This window comes from Dermacentor andersoni, chromosome 6 (assembly GCF_023375885.2).
Source record: "Dermacentor andersoni chromosome 6, qqDerAnde1_hic_scaffold, whole genome shotgun sequence".
Lineage (NCBI taxonomy): Eukaryota > Metazoa > Arthropoda > Arachnida > Ixodida > Ixodidae > Dermacentor > Dermacentor andersoni.
In genome coordinates, this window is record NC_092819.1 from 1,185,528 (window position 1) to 1,207,301 (window position 21,774).

The 21,774-nt window shown below is 43.9% G+C and overlaps 1 protein-coding gene and 1 long non-coding RNA gene across 3 annotated transcripts in view; one reads left to right on the forward strand and one right to left on the reverse strand.

The window, feature by feature from the left end:
- LOC126521192 (intermembrane lipid transfer protein VPS13A-like) overlaps positions 1-21,774 on the reverse strand; it is an 820,642-nt gene that overhangs the window by 473,923 nt on the left and 324,945 nt on the right. For both annotated transcript variants that reach the window (XM_050169804.3, XM_055065737.2), the window contains 4 exons: positions 20,947-21,105; positions 7,587-7,677; positions 7,338-7,516; positions 7,126-7,254 (listed from right to left, as the gene is read on the reverse strand). In XM_050169804.3, the coding sequence (XP_050025761.2) occupies positions 7,126-7,254; positions 7,338-7,516; positions 7,587-7,677; positions 20,947-21,105 (558 nt within the window). The remainder of the gene's footprint in view (positions 1-7,125; positions 7,255-7,337; positions 7,517-7,586; positions 7,678-20,946; positions 21,106-21,774) is intronic.
- Positions 9,742-21,774, forward strand: part of LOC129382201 (uncharacterized) — a 58,290-nt gene continuing 46,257 nt past the window's right edge. Inside the window, exons 1-2 of the long non-coding RNA XR_008610289.2 lie at positions 9,742-10,041; positions 14,289-14,601. This is a non-coding gene — a long non-coding RNA (uncharacterized lncRNA). The remainder of the gene's footprint in view (positions 10,042-14,288; positions 14,602-21,774) is intronic.

The window sequence follows — 21,774 nt, forward strand, 5'->3', positions numbered from 1 at the left end:
TTCTTTTTTTCCCTGAAATCAGCGAAGCGCAAAATAACCGGCTTGTTTCTTCCATCGATCTTCTTACCAAGCCTGTGGATACGTTCAATCGAGTTCAACTTCACTTTCAGTATTTGCTCAAAAATGTCATAATTTACCTTGCGCATGAAATATTCGTCTGTTTCTTTGTCCTCTTCTGCTATACCTCTAATTATAAGGTTATTTCGCCTTGAGCGGTTTTCTATATCATCAATTCTTTTAGCCAACTTGCCCATCTCACAATCAAGTTTACTTACAGCACAATCAAGCACCAAAAGATGCTTATGAACATCGTCTAAGGATTCAAGCTTTATTTCAATAGCTTGAAGTCTGCTGTCAACCTGCGAGAGGAAAGCCTCTGGTGTTGCCTGCTTATCTCTAATTTCAGTCACTTTTTCAAGTAGTCCTTTTTGAGACAGCATGAGCTGTTCAAGCATGCTATCCTTAGGTCCTCGGTTTTCTTCGATATCCCCAGAAAGTTTCAGTAGCAGGCTTATTACGGATAGGCAATCAGTGATACAAAAACCAAGGGTGCGTGGACACTGAATCTGTTGCTTCAGGACCTCCTCCATTAGCCCCTACAAGTGCTTCATAATTAATTTGTCCCTTGATGTCTCTTTGTCCACACATGTAGGCAACATAAGAAATGAGGCTAATTAGGTACATTTTCTGGTGCCATCACCATAATATCCAACTACTGTCCCCCTCTATCAAACATCTAACTGTTCCCACATCAGGCCTAAAGTGAAGTAAGCATGTATCCTTTAGGATTTTTACCAGCCTAATCACATGAACTAAGAGTGTGTGAATACCGAATAATAAGTTTTGAGTTGAATATAAATTTGAATTTGAAAAAAATAAAGCAGAATATTGAATCAATATCAAATATTGAAAAATTTATCCCATAGTTTAATGCTTACAAAGTTTGTGCAAGATGACACTGTGCTGAACATGTTCAGGAGTCTACTAGCATTGCTAAACAAGGATGTTGCAAGCGACCGAGAATTTCGGTACGTGGGAATGAATATGTACAGTGTGGTCTACTCTTAATAAAAGGAACACCAATTTAGTATGCTTGCACTGATTACAGCTAAATTCTATATAAAAGTCTGGAAAATATTTTTGCTTTTATCAATAGAATCAAGTGCTTTTTGCCCTCAGAAGTTGAAAAGTGCTGAGGTTAAGTTCTACTGAACATTCTATGAGATTTTCTGTTTAATAGTGGACCTCTGTTTTGTGGGCAGGTGGATTCCGTGGGTTATAGTCAGTGTAGGAAATCAAGGCTCCTGATGCACAGAAAAAGGGGTTTAGCATAAATAAACTGTAGCCGAACTTTGTGGGTAGCTGCTGGTGTGCGTTGTCCGAAGCACGAGAGCCCTTCATCTCCTTCTTCATCATCCCTGTTCTAACAGTCAGATCATGAAGGTCATCCTTCGCAACAGATGAAAGCGTGGGTTGCTTCACATGAAACGATCACTGCTTCATGCATAGCCATTGTTGGCGTTGTGCAGGCCCATCTGCAGTAAGAGCAGGGGTTTTTTCGTTGTCAGCTCCATTGTCATTTGTCACCTGTCAATGGTTCTGAAATTGGGAGGGCCACAGCATGTTCAGGCGAGGCACCCATCTTCTCCTTCCCATCCTCCTCTGTGTCCATCCACTACTGCACACAGACGGTCAGCACAATGGTGACAGGACACTTTCGCACTCACTGTGTAAATCTGAAATTAGTCTTATGGGGGGTTGCTCGCGCTAGAGAAAAAAAAACTATGTGCGTCTACAAACGACATTGGGAAGAAGAGGCTGTCATACAGTATGTGGCAAAGATGGTGGCCGTAAACAATGTCAGTGCTATCCCATACACTTGTTGACGTTGACGAGGCAGTTTGTCCGCTTTCCGAGTATACTGTGTGGCTGCTGCAAATAGATGTGTGTTGATTCAGCACCAAACTAACTTTAGTGGCCAATGTCCAATGAAGCAGCGTCGATTAGGCTTAATGGCCTGATCTATGATTGTTGAAGCGGCATTCAGGTTCACGTGCATGCATGCCAGAATTCTTCTATGCACTTAAACTTGTGTGCGGACAGAAAGCTCTGACTGCATGAATGTGTTTGTAAACACATGTACCAGATACAATCTGCATGCCTTCTGCAGGCTAACTGGCCCGATCTTCATGCCTTCTGAATTTGCAGTGCTTTTGCCACCACAGCGCCTGTGTCCCGTCCTCGCTACTTTGTGGATGCGTGTGTTAGCACTGTAGGAATTTTGAAATCAAGTATGCACCAACTCGCCCAGAAAGAAGTTTTAATGAATTTGTCACCATTCCTGGTCAGTGCCACATTATCAATTCGATTGGTTTTGCCGACTGATGAACCTTGTACCGACTGTGACCAGTCACCATGAAAAGGCCGTGCACGTTAGGCACTGACCACTTCGGATATTTCATCGAACATACTCAATATTCGAAAAATCAAACAGTAGATATTCGATTCGAAAATCAAATTATTCGTACGTTCCCTATTCAACTCGATTCAGTGATATATGAGTATTCACACACCCTTAATATTAACATACATGAATCCGTGCACAGCTGCACAGTAAGGTTAATTTTCTCCTGCTATTTGTATACCTCTAGCTCGTTGAACCTCAAATTGTAGGTCAATCTCTCCAGACATGCATCACGCCAAAGTCACCCATCTTTCTTCCTTCCACAAATTTTACCACACATCACGATAGGCAGATAACGCATGTAAGCCTACCACCACTCAAGCCCCAGAAACCATGATGTGCCTGTACTATTTCCCATGCTTCTATGTCTAGACATAAAAGGACTGAAATAACCATCCTGCCAATGGCATGCTTCCACCACACCTAACTCATTTGAAATGCATCATTGAATAAATCATCTGTGAAAACAGTCTGCCCCTCAGGTCTACATAAATGTTATAAAATAAATGTAACAGAAATGTACCACCAAGCACCTAGGTTAAAGTTGACCACTTTTCATTAGCAATATGCGAAAGGTACAGCCACTCAGGTTAAGCTGGCACAATCTTGGTCAGCCAATTAGTATACTGATGCAGCCATCATGATCAGATAAATTTGAACAATGGCTATGTGGTCCGAGCAACCTCACAAGATTTTAACTTTGGATTTACACTGCGGGCATGAAAGCGTCATGGCCGGTTGCATGCATTTGAGCAGATGGCAGATTTACTAGGGGGAGGGGTACATGGAACATGTTACATCTACCTTTCTATTGTCCTCTTTTTTTTTTTGACAGCCGTTTTACAATCATCATTGTATAATCAGTGCAAAACTGTCTATCATGTCTATAGTAGGTCATCATGAACAATTCCCTATTCATCTTTCAAGAAAATTGCTCAACACGTGCTACATAAGTTTTTATTCCAAGCATGAAAGAAAGCCCGCAAAACATGAAAACGTGCTTTCGCGTGCTTTTGTGGGTCTCTTTCAGGCTTAGAAAAAATGTTTATGCAGTAAGTATGTATAGAGCAACAAAAAGAGGGATCAGGAACTATTCACGATAGCTTACAATTTTCTGATTGAAAATATTTGTCTGGTTATAATATTTGAGAATAATACCAAACGTACTAACATATTAAAAGCATAATTTAATAATGTTGCCACGTCAGAAACGCCGAGATCAGGTAAACGGAATTTCGCAGCCAACTTTTGTAGGCTGTGCATCCATGCTAGCAGTCGTAGCAGCACATCGGCTGGGGTGGTGGGTTTGACGACTATGAAGCTACTGGCACTGGGCGCACTTTGTCCACATTGCAGATCCCTTTCAAGATATGGCGGCCCCGCTGTAAGCAGCAGCCGCCGAAGTAGAAACCCCCCTCCCGCCTCACGTGCAAAAAAAGATGGCACGCTTCCGCCCTGCCTTCCTCCCTTGGGCGCGTGATATTGAGAGCAGCGATTGCCGGTTGACCCTCACAAGTAAGTTGTCAACCCGTTTAGACAAGCCAAAAGTCCGTTTTACACGACCGATATTGACAAAAATTGCCGCTAATTTCATTTCCTGTAGCTCATAGTCTGTTGTAGCACGGTCCATTAAAAGCAAACTTCGTTGCATTAATAGAATATGTAGAGCAAACTAAGGTTGAAATATGGCCCATCATATCCGAAAGTCTGTTGTACGCGGGTCCGTTGTAACAAGCGTAGACTGTATTATATACAGTCGCCGACTGATTTTTTGGACTCCCAAAATTCAGACATGCTCGATTATTCGATCTGCTTCGCGGCACCGCCATTCTCCCCATAGACCATAATGTATAACAACTGCCGAAAGTTCAGACAACTTGCAACCTCTCATCTGATTTTTCGGACACTCCTTGGGCCAACTCAATCGAGAGCATCATGCACAGACTCTGACCGCTGCATGGTTCGCCTTGCTGAACGACATTTTTCTTTTGAACGGAGCCTCCTTGCTGCCACACGAAGTGGCGCTACTGCAAATCCTCGCTTATCATCATCGTTTCTGCCCGGTTCGATAGAGTGGCTACCGCAGTTCCAATCTCAGCTTAGTAAGCCATGTCAAGACAATCCAGCAGCTGATTTATTTCTTCACGCACGACGCTGCAAGTAGGCCACGTTTTTCGTTTGTGCGACTGATTACAGCGTGACGGCGTGGTGGTGTTTGCTTTGTGTGCTGTGTCGAGGTTGCGGAAATCCAACGCGGCATACGGAAACATCACGTCAAGTGTCTAATGGCACCGACAGTACCCATGCAGACTGCGCTGAGGAATGCCGGCAAGCGGGTGCCGGGAGGTGTAAGATTTGTCGCCTACCGATGTGCTCCCTACTGAAGCCGAAAATGTTCTGCCGAGACCTATGCAGTGGTTGCATTGCGATTCTGGACACCGTCTCATTTGACAGTTTCACAGGTGCTGACACTGCTGTACTGACTTGCGCAGAACTCGACGACGGTGAGATCATTCATCAGGTTTCTGCTGCACCGCCGGACAATGACTCCGAGTCGGAAGATGACGCACCATGTGCTATGCGGCCATCGCATGCGGAGCGTGTACAAGCAGTGACTGTGCTTTCAGCCACCTATAGTGACCGTACGACCCTCTCCGAGATTCAGGCTTATCTGATTGTGCTATGCTGCCATCGCATGCGGAGCGTGTACAAGCAGTGACTGTGCTTTCAGCCACCTATAGTGACCGTACGACCCTCTCCGAGATTCAGGCTTATCTGATTGCGCGTAAACGGAACAGCATGCAACGGCAATTCACGATTTCTTCAAGCCTGCTGCCGAGCCCGAATAAGTGTGTGGAAAGAAAGGATTTCATTTTTTTTTCTTAGTCTGCTATTTCGGACACCTGTTTATTCGGACATTTCCGCAGTCCCTGTGAGGTCCAAATAAACGGTCGGCGACTGTATAGCCTGCCACCAGGCGCTCGGACACAGTCTAATGTGTACACCAAGTGGTGTCAGACTGCGTCAAGGAGATGACATCTCCTTGAAATTGCTTGTCTCGTGCCCATTCTAGGTGTTGTTTTTGGATGCCAATTGTTGTCAGAGTAGCGGCTTCTTAGGCCTAAGGATTTTCAGAGCTTCCTGTCACACGTGGAGGGACACAACCTGGTGGACTGTGCCTCTGAGGTGTCGCATATGCTTCCCTCAGTCTAGTCACATAGCCCTGCACGATTGGTTTTTACTCGTTCAACTCAAGAAAGTGATCTTGATTCACATAAGCTTAGCATCTGAGTTTGAACCACTTGAGATTTTACAAGCCAAATTAAACATCGTACACATAAGCAGGAGTGATGGGTTTGATGACTGAGAAGCTGGTGGCAAAGCTGTGACAAGAGAACACTGGCAGCAGGCATGCAGTAAGAACAGGCTACGTATTGTCACGCTCACTTAAGAGCTGACGGAAAAAGAGACTGCGATAACGCTCAGCCTATTCTTAGCGCATACTTGCCGCCAGTGCTGATGCACAGGCACCTCTGCAGGCTCAAGAGAGAAAAAAATCGCAACTGGCTCCCTGCAACAGTAAGTTTATTGCAGTTTATGAACTTTATACTCTTACGTAATAGAAAGATAGCGCGCATGGATATGTGGCCGGGTGCAGCGCACAAGAGAGTGCAAGTGACAAAGGTGTGGCCAGCACGTGGTCGGCATAGGCATGCGTAGTGTTGAATTTGCATGTCTGTGGCTCGCTTTGCTACCTGTCTGGTTTCGCTGTGTGGGATGGGCCCCAACTCTAGTTATGCGCCTGTGACGGGAGAGAGTTTATCTGCTCACAAAATGGAAATGCTAATCAGACACCGATAAACCGACATGTCCATCAGCAGGACGGCCCCACACACTGTGCTCGTCAAAACAACACGTGCCAAAAATCAGTGCTTTAACGGGAAATGGCCGGAAGCGGCTGCAAGGACAAGCAGTTATAGAAGCATGATGTGGATGAAATGGCCAGCAACCTGCACGACAAGTCTGGTGGTTTTGTTGCAGAGCGAAGTGCAATAGTAATGCTTTTACGGTTAGCAAATGTACATGTGTATTTTTACAGTGAAGTTATCTAATGCATTTTTAAAATCATTACTGTCTTACTTTTCAATTTTTGCTGTTGTGAAAAAGTTCCCATAAAATCTACCGTGCATAATAAACGCACCCCTGAAATTTGCTTGTTTTTTTTTGCAAAATAAAGTGTATTCATTATGCAATTACATACAGTACCTAATTATGCAATTAGTCAAAATACAAATAATAGTTGGACTTGCTCCAAGCAATGGCAAACAACATTACCTAGGCTCTGTCCAGCTATGTGGCACTTGCATATTTTTAAGTTTAGGCACAAGTTACGTGGGACATCCCGTATATATAAACATCATGCTCTGTGTGGTGTATGCCTCGTCCAGTTTAGTGCAAGTGAATAACAGTGTGCTAATGCAAATATGTATGATACAGGCACTACTTTGATATACCCGGGTTCGACTGTGGTATGACGTGATGCAGTATTTCAGCATTACATCATTAACACCAGTGGCAATGTGGCACAGAATGCATTAGTGTCTGTACAATATGTGGAGCCTTGCAGGCCTAAAAAGCCACACAAACATTCACCCACTCACCTTGATTACCAGTTCCCAAGGGCGATAGCTATTCTCACACTCCATTACAGGCTCGATGAGTGGCTCCCAAGTGCTGCGTTCTTCACTGTAGTACAGGGCCTCAAGCTTCATATCTGCTGTCAAGTACACCTGCAGAAACAGTAAGTCTCTGTTGGGTAAGCACAAGACGACGGAGTAGCGCAGGCAGTAAATGCTTGGATAATGAGAAGCACCTTTCTAGACCAGTCATGTATGTCAGCCTTCAGTGAAGCTTGCAAAAACAAGGTGGGCACTTTCCCTTGCCCTGTGTCTGTCTCCAGGAGTACGGACACTTTTGGTAGGCTGATTTGCAGGGACTCAGTTGAAGCATGTGATGGATAAGCAGCTTTGCGACAGCCCATCTGCTCCTCTTCTAAAAGTGCGCACAGAGACGGAGTCATCAGCAAGCTGCTAGACAACACAAGAAGGCAATATGCCCTCACCCTGGTATGCTGGCGGCCTCACCACTTTCGGCGACCATAGCTCAAAGAGGTCAGACGAGCCCTGTGTAGAGGATGCATCCTGGGAAGCCTCCTAGGTAAAGAGATCGTATTGAATGTAGTTACTTTCATGTGTCAAGGACACAACCAGTAGTCCTTAAGAGATGCACAAATAGTTGATTAGACATGCTCAACATTGTGAATATTCAAGTTGTTTATTATTAACCTACACCACCATATGAATAAATGAGAGGCCAATGTGTGAGAAAAAGGTATTAACAATCTGCCAAAGGTTCAGGTAATGTACCGTGCAGTCAGCCTGCTTTGGAGTAAATCTACACACACCTTGTAGGGTAAGATCATCGTAGTCGTTTTATGAACTCACCTGCACAGTGCACACAGGCTCTAGGCACAGGTGGCCACAAAAGTTTAACAATCGGTACAATTTTCCAAAAATATGTCATTGTTCGCGATAGTTCACTGTACTAGCTTGACTTATCAATGGTCTCACGACAAAAGAGGACATGAAAGAGTTCACAGCACACAACACTGACTACTTATAATAGTGTTTATTGCAGCGACAAGATTAATGTCCTGAGGCAGTGATAGTGCGCTTACAGAAGCACTAGCTGAGAACATGAATGAGAAGAATAAAATTTCTAAGCATGACAACAATAGCAGCAAGTATGGCTGGTGATTGTGCAAATATATTGCACTGCTTAACTTTTTCGCTATATATACCATCTGTCACCATACAGTACTTAAAACAGTGTTCGCAAGATGCATCAAATCCGACTAAAATGAACAACTCTCACCAGTGAAGTGACAACGTTAACAAATGTTCCAGTACAGCAAACTCATTTTGAGTCAGCACGAATATAACAGTGATGATTTGCTGAAAGCAACTACAAACAAAAGTAAAACAATGCAATTGTGCTAATTTGTACACTTAAGAAATAGGACAGTGGCAGAGCCCCATGTCCGGTCTGTTCTTTCATGTCCCATTTTCTTAACCAACCTACTCATGTTCATAATATTATCACTTTTCATATTCTAGCCTCCAAGCAAGGATGAAATCTACCTCCCTAGAGAAAGGCACACAACCAAATCATTCCAGGCTATTGACTTGGCTGTAAGATGGCTTGTTCGTTGTGCCAAAACAAAGAAGATATCCCTATAAATGAGTGCAAATTAACTGCCACTTTCCTCCCCTCCCTCTTTTTTCTTTTTTTTTTCTGATAGCAGTCAGACTTTGCAGTTTAGTAAAAAAAAAAAAAGTGGATGGGGGAGAGCGATAGCAGGGGGTGTGGCTGGTCATCATCAAAGTTTCGAAAATGCTTCATCTCCCCTCAACTCATAAATTGTCTCAGTGACCCAACTGAGTCCCCCATATAGTGGCGTAGCAACGAGGGGGGGGGGGGAGAGGGGGGGGGGGGCGTGGGCCCCTGGTGCAAGGGGCCAGTGGGGAGGCATGGGGGTGCCATATACGTCTGAAGACACCCGGAAATTGTCGACATCCTCGCCTTCCTCGACTACACCCGGGGGGGCGAGTGGGGGGGGGGGGGGTGACAGAAGACCTATGGGCCCCGGGTGCCAGATGACCTAGCTATGCCACTGCACCCATATTAGTTAATTTAGTTAGTAAGTGAATGTTTACAATTTTATACAGCCGACAAAACTACTATCCTTACTTAGCAAAGCTGTCTACTAATTTGCTATCACAATTGATGCTTCGCCTCTCGGGTGAAACTGCGGCTTTTCTTTTGTTTGCTTTTTTATTTTGGACGTTCGTCCCTCACTTTTTGCAATAACATTGTTACCCATCACGACCAAAGTTTTGGTAGTGAGGCGTTCCAGATATTTCGGACTTCAGATAAAATGGAAATTTTTTTTTCGGATTATCAAGGTCTGTAGTAACGAGAGTCGACTGTGCTAGACAGCCCCTAGCCACACCCATGGCCCGTGGCCACCCGGCTCCCAGAGCCACTACTCCCAGAGTAAAAGAGACAAAAGAAGCTATTAATGAATTGGCAGTCTTAGGATACTCCATGCATTTCATGCATGCATGTATGTATGTATGTATGTTTGCATGTATGTATGTACTGTGGGGATGCGCGACCCTCGCGCCTCCCCTGATGTTTTTCCTGCATAGCGCGCCTCCTGTAGTGCGGCTTCGCCGCGTGGCCTGCGTGATGCCCGCGGCGGTCGAGTGGTACAGGCGCGGTGCGAGAGATGGCGCGACTGTCGCGCTGCTGCGGGGTTACTTGGGCGCCGAAAGGGAAGGCGCTTGGTCTCTTTGGGTTCGGGAAGCGAGCGCGACGGACGTGCCGCGCCGACGATGCTTCTGCGAGACCGCCTCGCGTGGCGGCCTTCGAGCGCGCCTCCGTTGGCGTGACCGAACACGCGAACGACCAGGCGTTGGGATCCAGCATGGGGCGAACATATTCGCTCGCTCGCGGTGAGTCGGACTTCTAGATTTGTCGCGCGCCCATCGGCATGTTTTGTGGATAGCCACTCGGCTAGCTGGCATTGATCTATGATAGGTGCAATAAATGCCCTTGTGATTGTTTGCACTACTGTGTTGTCGTTCCTTTGTCCCAAGAGTACGGAGGAGAAACCCGTATCTCCCCACAGTACGTACGCATGTATGTATGTACGTACGTGCGTACACATATATGTATCTGTGTTTGTATATAATCATTATATCACCAGCCTGGGTTGCTGAGTTGTCTGTGGTCGAATGGGTAGCGCAGAGGGCTGATGTGCTGAGCAGCAGTGTTTGAAACCAACCATCAGACCAACTTGGGCCACTGAGCATGAGGCAGTACGTATGTACGTGCCACTCTTCAATGATCCTCTTTCGTGCCATTTTGTCACTGTACGATGCAGAACTGGGTAAGTGCCGCTATTTTTCGACCACCTCGACCCCGACTTTGTGGGGATCGAGGTGCCTTCTCGCGCCTCGTCCCCCAGCTCGCGTGTTGTGCTTAGCTCGATCTCCTCCGGGAACCGCCACCGTACTGGCAACATGGCAGATGCGGCTAGCACACCGGAGCTAATCTCCCACGCAAACCGTGCTTTTCTCTCTCCGGCTCGAAGTGGTGGGCCCCGGGCGCCCTCTCCGCCCCAGCTCTCTTCCGCCGAACACTTTATCACCGCGGCAGATGCTCACAGGCTCGCAATGAGTTCGCTACATGGGACCTTTGCTCCCACGACTCCTCGTTCTCACGCTTGGTGGACCGCTTACTGGTTAGGCCTAGCGCAGTGGGTACTCATACTCGATCGGTCTTGCGGTGAGCCTTTGCCCGTAAGCACCGTTACTGTTGCACTGTGCTGTATCTCGCGTAAATAAACTCGCATTTGTTGGCGATCTGACTCTGGAGCCTTCTCTGTGCCGTGTCGGAGAGTCAACACCGCCTGCCGTAGCATCTTTGTGCATTGCAGAGTGGAGGAGCGTCATGCCCTTTCCTGACCTTTCCTGGTGGGGTGAGCTTTGCGCAAACCCATCTCCACAACTTGAAGCACTGGGTACGTGCCACTCAGTCTGTGCTGATCTTCAGTGAACCTCTTTGATGGGTCACAAATAGATCCCTTAAATTTTTCCAAAGTTGAGCCGAATCAAATCCACGTCACAAGGGATCCTCAAGGACAGGAACTCGATGCATTAGCAGGCTGTGCCACAAATGCACTAGGTATGTGCTGCTGTTCAAAGAATGCCTTTCACGCAAACGCCTTAGTGAGCTGCACCATGAATGCGCTAGACATGTGCCGCTCTTCAATGACGCTCTCGCCAACTTGGGTCACTGACTATATGCCACTGAGTGTGCAGCAAGCAAGGGAACCATACTCAGGGTTCGCAGGTACCAGCGTGCCACGCTTCTAGTCTCAGAAGCCATGCACTGACTTCTGAGCAGGGCCACTAGATGGCACAGCGTGTCCAAAAGAAGCACGAGAGAGGAGCCTGGTTGCCGCATAACAGGTTTCTCAGCGATTGCACACATCAGTGCACCATGCATTTTGGAGGCCACGTTCAGGCTTCGTGGCAAGGGTGCAAGATGGCGCCGAGTGTTCTTAGAGAAGTGCGAAAGAGGAGTCTTGCTGCATACATACATCAGACATATCTCATTTCAATGGTGGCAATACATTGTGTCACTATATTGATAAATGCCAATGCTTATTATCGACAGTCATTGTGAGATAGGTTTTGCCGCAATTTTTTCTTTAGCTGTAATGGTTGCTACAGATGGCGCCACAATAATATCAAATAATGTCGCAATCAAGTGTATTCAGGTTTAATCCCAGGTTAATCACAGCTGCACCATCAATAAACAGTATGAAACGATACTAACTACCAAATGTGGGCGAAATTTGACTGTGAAGAATGATAATTTAGCTGGAAAAGTCTTTGAGCTATGCAGTGCGCTCTAAATAGATTTGTGTTCCTTATGTCTACTGTGCCAGTTGTGAAATTCGCTTCATTTTTGCTTCATTTACATGTTCAACAGTGTACCACAGCTATCAATGCAAAGTATTTAAAGGCTAAATAGATTTGCATTTGCGAATAGTAAATCTACAATTCGAGGAACAGACTGAGTAAGACAATATTAGATTAGAAAATGTTGGATATTTGCACACTCCTATCAATAAGGCAGCCAAGAGCTCTCTTGTATCCTCATGTTTGTCTTCCTGGCATGACTACTGACACACGTGTGAAGGCACGGGTCACAATTAGACAGTGCAAGTACCCATGCCACCTCACGACATGAAAGGTTGCTACAGAAAAACCACATTAATTCGACTTTTGTTAATTTGAAAAATTGGATAGATCGTGCACCGTCCTCTGGTCCCAACAGGTGTATGCATTATATAATGTAATCAATCTCTTTCATTAATTCGGATGTATATGGCTACACATATTTGTTAATTTGGACAACTCTCGAAGCTCAGCAGCACGTAAATATGCATCAGAAAAAAGCAGGAACAGTGTTAGCGTCCAACCAAAATGAAGCAGCGGAGTTCGCATTGCCATGATTGCATCGATGATCACCCCGATTTCATTCACAGCAGTTCCAGCAAATGGTAGTTTCATATTGAATCGGCACACGTAGACTGCATGCCTTCTAAACTGTGTAGTTGCGATCCATTATCGCGTGAATAGCAACTGAACTTTCATCTGCAGTTGCTGAAGCAAAGGGTGGTTGCACTTTGACTTGGTGCACGCATCGGCTGCATGCCTTCAGAACTGCAAGGTCGCCACCCATGATCGCATTGATAGAGGTGGTGCTTCGTCCGCAGTGGTTTTGGCAAACAGTAGTTTCATTTTGACTCAGTGCAAAGCTGTCAAGGATGAAAAGCACCAGCTAGATCATGATGGATAATCTGTTGGCGACCAGCTCACTGGCTAAAAAATAATCAGGATGTGTACGTGGTAGTGAAAAGCATGTTTCAGATGAAAATATGTGCCACGGACATGCTGAGAAGGAAGTCGAGAGGCCTGCTGCTGAAAGCGCTAATCAGTCATGAGATGACAAGAATTGTAGCTTCTACACTGCCCTGGCTGGCAAAGCAGCAGACTTTATCCCTGGGAGTGCTCCCCGACATTGGCCCGATGCGGGGATCAGACACACAGCACCCAAACACCCCACCATAATTTGCAGAGCGGGGCATTGTCAGTTGAGGTCGACTCTATTGCCACAAAGGTCGTCTATATTGACAGGATTGATTGAAATGATAACGGGACATGGACAGAGAGAATGGTAACAAAAGCAAAACAACAGTATGAAAGCATGTGCGAAGGTCGGGCCAATTAGCAACCCGTCACAAGACTAGCTTTGGATTTACTTGACAAGTGCGAAATTGTTGTGACCCTGTTGCAAGCATTTACGCAGATGGAAGATAAATGGGGGAGGGGGGGGGGAGGCATCGCACCAACTAGTCGTAACCCTTCAAATTCATAATCTTTGACAGGTGGCAAATGACACCAAACCTGACAATGAAACAGCATTGATGGCACCTGCTCTTAACTGTTGGTGATGGCTACGCTTGGGAGCGGTAATGCATGATCTTTGTGTTTGTCCCACAGATTTGCCTTCATGCCGTAAAGTTGGGATAGCCCTTCTGCATTCTGAAAAAAAAAGCAAAAAAAAACTGCAAAGCAAACTTTCTATGCAATAAATAAAAGAGTGCTACAAAACAGAGGTCCGCTATTAACTGAGAAGCTCAGTGGTATTAAGTAGAGCAGAACGACACTAATTCATTAGTTTCAGAGGAAACAAATCACTTGATTGCATTCAACAGAAATTCTACTGATAAACAAAATATATTTTCTAGACCTTAATAAACTAAAGCTGAGCTGTAACCAGTGCTGGCATATTAATTTGGTGTTCCCTTTAATAAGAGTAGACTGTAGTGTACATCCTGATTTGTAGGTACCTAAGTTACTGATATTTTGCTACATTCTTGTTATCCAATGCTAGGATACTCTTGAGTATTGGCAGCACCTTATTTTTTTGCCCATAATTTGTAACCACAAAATTTTTAAAAAGGTTTTTTATATTCGATATCTGATTCAACATTCGGAATTTTTGTCCCCAATATGAACTGCAAAATCTACTATTCAGTATTCGTGCACCCTACTTGTTACCAATTGGGCACGGCAGCGCAGTTGCGATGGTGGCATCTAACCCTTTTGTCTTCGTCGTGCAGCTTTGCTTCGTCCTGCTGTGTTCCGTGGCTGGGGTGTGCACGGACCATCCTGAACATGCCAGCTTCGTGCAGACCGACCAGACCAACATGCAAGCTATCATGGTCGAAGATTTGCACGTGCAAGATGGTCTTCGCGATTCACTGTGGGACTGCAGGATACGTCACTCGACAGCGCCTGCGCAGTTGCACGACCAACAAGCAGCGCCTCACCACAGCACCCGTATAAAAAGGCCTTCCTCGGCACTATGGCTTTATTGGGCACGGCAGCGCAGTTGCGATGGTGGCATCTAACCCTTTTGTCTTCGTCGTGCAGGTGAGACAATATGGTTTATGCTTTTGGTCAAACGACCCATTTCTGCTATTGCTGCCGTGCCCACGGTCTTGCCTTTCCATTGATTCGGTCGATTGTATATTGATTGTTGTGATTGTATATTGATTGTTGTGCGGTGATGTAGAATCTAACCCGGGACCTGACATAAACCAGATCGCCAAACAACTTAAGGACATAGCCGCTGATATTAAAGATATTAAAGAAGGACGCCTTGTTCAGATGGACCAAAAGTTAGACGTGTTAACAGCAATCGAGGCAAAGGTGTCATTCTTTGAAAGTGAAATAATAGATATGAAGGTGCGGTTGCAAATGATTGAAGAGAGAGCCGAAGACCTCGAAAATCAGAGCAGACGAGCAAATCTATTAGTATATGACCTCCCTGAAACACAGGGAGAAAGCAGTGAAAGCCTAGAAGCAGCTGTGAACGACAACATAATTAAGAACACTCTTGGTCTGGAACCCGTTGGTATTGAGTGCATCCACCGTTTAGGTAGATACTCAAGAAATAAAACCAGACCAGTCATATTCAGGCTTCTTGACACTAGACAGAAGACTCAAATATTATGAAAAGGCTACAAGCTCAAAGGCTCCAACTTGTCTATCCGAGAGGATTTCAGCCGCAAAATGCGGGAGACTAGAAAAAACTCTGGGAAAGTGCAAAACCCAATCGGGAAAAACACGAAAAAGTCTCTTTATCATATGACAAGCTCTACATTAATGATCGCGTATTTGTTTGGGATCACGAAAAAAATGAGAGGGTTTCACTACAAAAAAACAGAAAGAAATCGTCCATCAACCCGAAGTCAAACAAGCGTGAGACCCTAACAAAGAAACTTGAGACCCTAACAGTGCTTAATATAAATGCGAGAAGCATAGTAAACAAAGTGGAACTCCTGGAAGGACTGTTACTAGAACACAATCCCGATATAGTGGCCATCACTGAAACCTGGCTATCCCCAGATATCTTCAGTCACGAGATATCTCCGCCAGGTTCCTCTGTTATTCGTAAAGAAACGCTGTCTCGTGGTGGCGGCGTGGCCCTGCTCCTTAAGAATGATATTCCATTCGTTCCACTCCCTGAGGTCTCCAACGTGGAGGCTGTATTTTGTAAAATATCGTACAATGAGACTGGTATATTTGCTGGTTGCATCTATCGAAGCCCTACTAGTGGATCCGAAGGCGTGCTTGCCTTGCAGGAGTATATGCAGTGCCACGTTCGTACCAGCAGAGTAATCCTCATGGGGGACTTCAATTTACCATACCTGAACTGGAGTACCATGGACTACACTACAGCCACATCCTCAGCACTTATGTATATAATGATAAATTTCAACCTTTACCAAGTAGTCGACCAGCCAGCTCGCTCACAAGGCTCTACGAATAGCATACTTGATCTCATACCCATAAGTAACCATTTCCCACTTCACGCAATTGAGATGGCAATAGTCGGTGATATATCGGACCACGACATACCTGAATGTAAGCTCTCGCTTGAAGACAACATAAAGAAGCTAAACCTGGAGCGTGCTGTACTTGATTTTCGTAGAGCAGCTCATGACTGTATTCTCACTCACCTGGCACACGAGTTTGATGTTTTCCTCCAAGCAGCTTCAGAAACGTGTTGTGATGTCAACAATTTGTGGCATCAATTTAAGTCAATCGTGCTACACTGCACAACAAACTTCATCCAGATGAAACGTTGCAAACCACAAAAGCAAAACCCATGGATATTGCGTGAGGTCCTTCAAGCGAAGTGTAAAGTAAAAAGACTTAGACATACTATTGAAAGAAAAGGGCCGAATGAATCTCTGAAAGACAAATTGACCTCCGCTCTAGCTGACTTCAGAGGAAAGTTAAAAAATGCAAAGCATCACTATTTCAGCATAACATTCCCCGACTTCATTACCAAAAATCCACACAGGTTTTGGAAATACTTTCGCCCGTGTTCAGGTGTGTCACCTGAACAGTCTGTAGAAGAGAAAACGGCTGGAGCAAACACATTCAATAACTTTTTCTTTTCGGTTTTCATTTCAGATAATGGCTTAATTCCCTCCCTACCCCGTCCACCTAAAACCATCGATTCATTAAGCATTACCAATGCCGGAGTTCTTAATCTATTGCTTAATCTCGACATCAAGAAAGCTAACGGGCCAGATAATATCCCGAATGAGTTTTTAAAAACGTATGCAGAATGGTGTAGCCAATACCTTGCCATTATATACCGCAAATCACATGCGTCCGCACAACTACCAGATGACTGGAAAAAAGCGAAGGTGATTCCTATACATAAATCTGGCGACAGCAACGAACCTTCTAACTACAGGCCAATCTGACTTATCAGCACATCTTGTAAAATATTGTAACATATTATCTTCAAATACATCACTATATTTCTCGAGCAAGAACATATATTAATACCTCAACAACGTGGCTTCAGAAGTGGTCTCTCAATGGGCACACAACTAACCGAAGTAGTGCATGACCTTGCGCTCAACCTGAACAACCGAAGCCAGACAAACATGATCCTCCTTGACTTCAGTAAAGCATTTGATTGTGTAAGCCATGCAAAATTAGTTGCAAAACTAGAGGCTTCGATCGGGGACGGTCAGATTACTGCATGGATAAAGAACTTCTTATCGCATCGAATACAGCACGTTATTGTAGATAGCACCCCTTCCAGGTCTGTAGCTGTCACCTCCGGTGTTCCGCAAAGGTCAGTACTGGGCCCATGGCTATTTTTTATCTTTATTAACGACATTGCTGCTAACATTGAATGTGACATTAAGCTCTTCGCGGATGATTGTATTATTTATAAAGAAATTGCCAGTTACGCAGACCACTTATTATTAAACAGAGCACTCGATTTGGTGTCCAATTGGTGTAAAGAATGCCAAATGTCAATTAACACTAGTAAATCTGTATGCATATCCTTTACAACAAAAAGAAGCCTTCGGAATTCACTTACGCCCTCGGTGGCACTTGCCTGAATAAAGTAAATAACCACAAATACCTAGGTTTGACATTCTCTTCTGACCTTTCATGGAACTTACATATTGATAATATTACCTCAGTCGCATTACGCAAGCTTTTTTTTCTTAGACGATGTTTACGCCTTGCGCCGAAGCACACCAGACTACTAGCCTATACAACTTTTGTTCGCCCTATATTAGAATACGCTAGCATCGTCTGGTTCCCGCACACATCAACTAACATATCAAAACTAGAAAAAGTGCAAAGAAAAGCTGTGAGGTTCATTTTTAACAAATACGGGCCCTATGACTCCCCAACAAACCTCTTAGCTAACGCAGGTCTTAATACACTATCTGTTAGGGCCAGAGAAGCCCGCTTAAAGTTCACCTACCAACTAATGCACGACAGTTATAAGATAGACCGAGCTAAGTACATTACTTTGTCTGCATCACGTCTATCGCGAAAAAATCATCCGTTTACACTAAACCAATACAGTGTTTGCAATGACACGTTCAAGTTTTCACTTTTCTCCCGTGCGATCAAAGAATGGAATCTCCTCCACTCAGACATAGTTTCCTCTCCGTCACTTTCATCATTTATCAACCTACTAGACACATCCAACAGAGAAGACGCCACTCAACGCATCTGCATATAATAAAGTGTAATACTTACTTCTGCACGTGGGATGTCTGCCTTTCAACCCCCAAACTGGCCGCTTCTGCACGGTTATCTGTTAGCTTTATAGCTTCTCTAATCTTACATGGGTCATTTATTCGCTAATTTTTATATAAATTCTAGTAATACTATATTATTATATTGTTATACCAACTATGCTGTTATACTGTTATGGCCATATTGTAGTGCCAACCAAAAGTATTGTACTTCACATCATCATTGGTGATTTCTACAGTAGTTAAGGAAACTTTTTCTCTTTGCTTTCTTTCTTTTACTGTGCCATGTATAATGACCTGTTTGTTTCTTTTTGTAAAACTGTGCCCCCCTGCTTTGGTCTCACTGAGACTAGCAGTATTGCAAATAAAATAAATAAATTCTTAGATGTAGGACTTCTATACAACTCTAAACTATTTAAATTACTTCAGGATGCACATTCAAGAGCTCTGCTACTTGACATTGTGTTGAGTGCATGCCACGTCCAGTGTGAGTCCTAATCTGCTTGCCTTCTTGCAAGGAAATTCAAAGATGTTACATGAAACTTGTTCCAATAAAGTGGTATCAACAAGCTGCTTAAATATCCCCTCTGCATTCTCAAACATTACATAATTTGACAACACCGGTGTCTCATCCATTGACAAGCTGTACAGCACGCTAGAAGAATGTTTTGACACACGCTGCATAGTCAAAACAGAGAACAAGCTTCACACCACGACTCAATGCTCTGCAAGGAATGACATACCCTTTTCTTGTGGAAAGTAAAATAGAGTTTCATACAATAATTACTAGAGGGAACTCTGGTGCTGCGATCGTTCAGCCACCATGGGAATGCTGGGAAGTACCTGGATTAGTCTGATCTTCGTACTTGCGGATTCAGACATTCTTGTGGTGCTGTTTGTTACACTTTATCTGTTTTCATTGTCCTAAATTTCAAAGCGAGCTATACTTCTCTAAGTGCAGAATAGTCTGCAAACACGCACAATCACTACTAAGTGCAACGGCTCAACCTGTCAAAGTGGTCAAATTGAAATGCGCCAAGCATCTAAGCGCGCTGCTTTGCCCGCAAGAAAATCATAAGGGCATTCTATGCCGCTTGTCAATGCATGTGTCCTTGGTGCAATGGTTTCAATATTGGGCTTCTGTGCCAGAGGTCCTGTGTTCGAATCCTACCATCGGACAATTTTAATATTGTTTATTAAATTATCTATTATGCAGTACTTTGTCGAAACTGGCAAAATTACAAAGTCGTAGGGCCGTTTGAAGCCAGAAGGACAAAGTCCTTCTCGATGTACTTCCCATAATTTCCATGCTGGCTGAACCACCCTGATTGCAGCTCCTGTAGACAATAGCGCCAGAGTTCCCTTGAGTAATTATTGTATGAAACTCTATGGATAGAAACCCTTTTGCCTAATGCTCTCACGTACATACAGTAGACTACTGTTAATTCAACTCTGGTTAATTCAAATTTTCGCTTAATACGATATTGACCAAAGGTCCTGGCTGGTGTCCATAGGCCTAAGCTTTCCTTATTTCGATCCTACAACTGGCCTTCAATGGATAATTTGAACTTGACCAATCAGCCCTAAAAAGATATTCAAGCAACAACCATAGCTCACAATGTCAGATTATGGTCAATGTGACCTCGTCAGGCTTTACCGCCTTTTGTCGCAGTTCCCTCTTTCATCTTTGAAAGAAAATAAACCTCAACTTCAACTTCATACAATTGTAACACACACCTTTTTTTTTTTGTTCGGAAAATTGCTCCATACTTTCCCAGCCAGGTGCAATCGGATACAAAACCAAAACTGCCTTTGTGACGCTTATCTGCTTTACCGCATAACATAAATGTATTGCCGCAAAGGTGACTTTAAAAACCATGCTGTGAAGCTGATTGAAGAAAACCAGCCACCATTATGCGACAAATATTAGACCCTTGCCAATTCTTCTTGCTAAAATATCGTAAAAAGCATTATATTTTTACCTTGTTTGGGAGATTTAATATCATTTCTATGTTAGTTTTTACTTTGAACGAACACAAGGTGGTCCCGCATTTGATTCAGTGTGTTAGACTTGGGCAAATTACTGCCGAATGAATCAGTGGTATGTTTTGACGTTTTTTCTGCAAATTGTTTAATTCGACCCACTAGATAATTCGGTCAATTTCAACAGTCCCATCAAGGATGAATTAGTGGCAATTGACAGTATCGACATGTATATTTGTTTAGCTTTTTCCAGTGATTACGTTTCACCTGCTACACATGTTAAAACTTATCGCTCAGTGCAAGACGCAGCCGCATGAATCAGAACATTCTTGATCATTCTCGCAGATTCTATCTGTTGCGAATGCTGTAGCCGAACCTTGTGTAATCAAATTGCATGTGGAATGACTTTTTTATGTACATAGTAATCCTTTTGCCAAGCGTTCTAACCCACATATATACAGGACTTTATAGCAGCATCACTGCCTGCGAAATGCATATAGGCATCGAAAATTTTCTTGCTGCCTTCTAGATGGAGCTATGCTACCTTCTATTTATTTTTTGGTTTTGCCTACAAATTTTTTATTTTCAATATTCTTGAGGTCACTTTCAACAAATCTGTTATTTGACAATATTTGACAATAGCAAGAACTTGTATAGCCACCCCCATGCAATATTATATAAAGTGAAGAATAAATTAAAGCACCTTCAAGTTGGACAGAAGCTCGGTGACTATGGATGCCGCCATCGACATGACATGTGAGGACAAGTGGATGCTGATGTCACTGGCCTTGGCAAGAAGCGAGTGCTCCCCACTGCTTGGCTTGTATGACTGGTTCACTTCGATGCTGAAAGGCTTGGCCACCTGGCAGATAAGAATGAGAAAGCATCCACAGAGGCTGTTTGCATCACTGTGTAACATGCCTAGTATAGACAATGCCACAACAAGGAGCGAGTAAAAATATCACATGTTGGTGCATTTCATTGGGAAAAACATTCTATAACTCCAACATGTCAAAATGATTTGTAGATCATATGATGCAGGTCACATGATGAGACTTGCAGGTCATATGATGCTTGAACCCAAACCCTGGGTTCAACAACACACTACTGAATGCTTCAGAACAAGCAATAGCATATTTTTCTGCAGTATGTTGCCTAGGACTGGGTAACCCTGGCCAATTGGGTTCAATACTTGATGCGATGTTAAAACTTAGCTTGGAAATAAATGCATTTTAGCATTAATGCTCTGGGTTGCTGCAGTGACAGGGCTTAAATGAGGCCTCAACTGAGGGAGGATACACTGGAAGTTGCTCAATGCACATATGCCAGGAGAGTCAATTACTATATTTCATTTGCATGTCAAACATCTCATTTAATTTACTAGCCAATTCCTAGCAGTGATATTGTGAAGCAAATAGTAAGCTAAGGAGACTAGTAATTAGAGTCTAATAATTTTTAAGCGAATATTTTGAATAGTTGTAAGATTTGCATAGAACCTTTGCATAAGAACCAGATGTTGGCAAATCTAAGA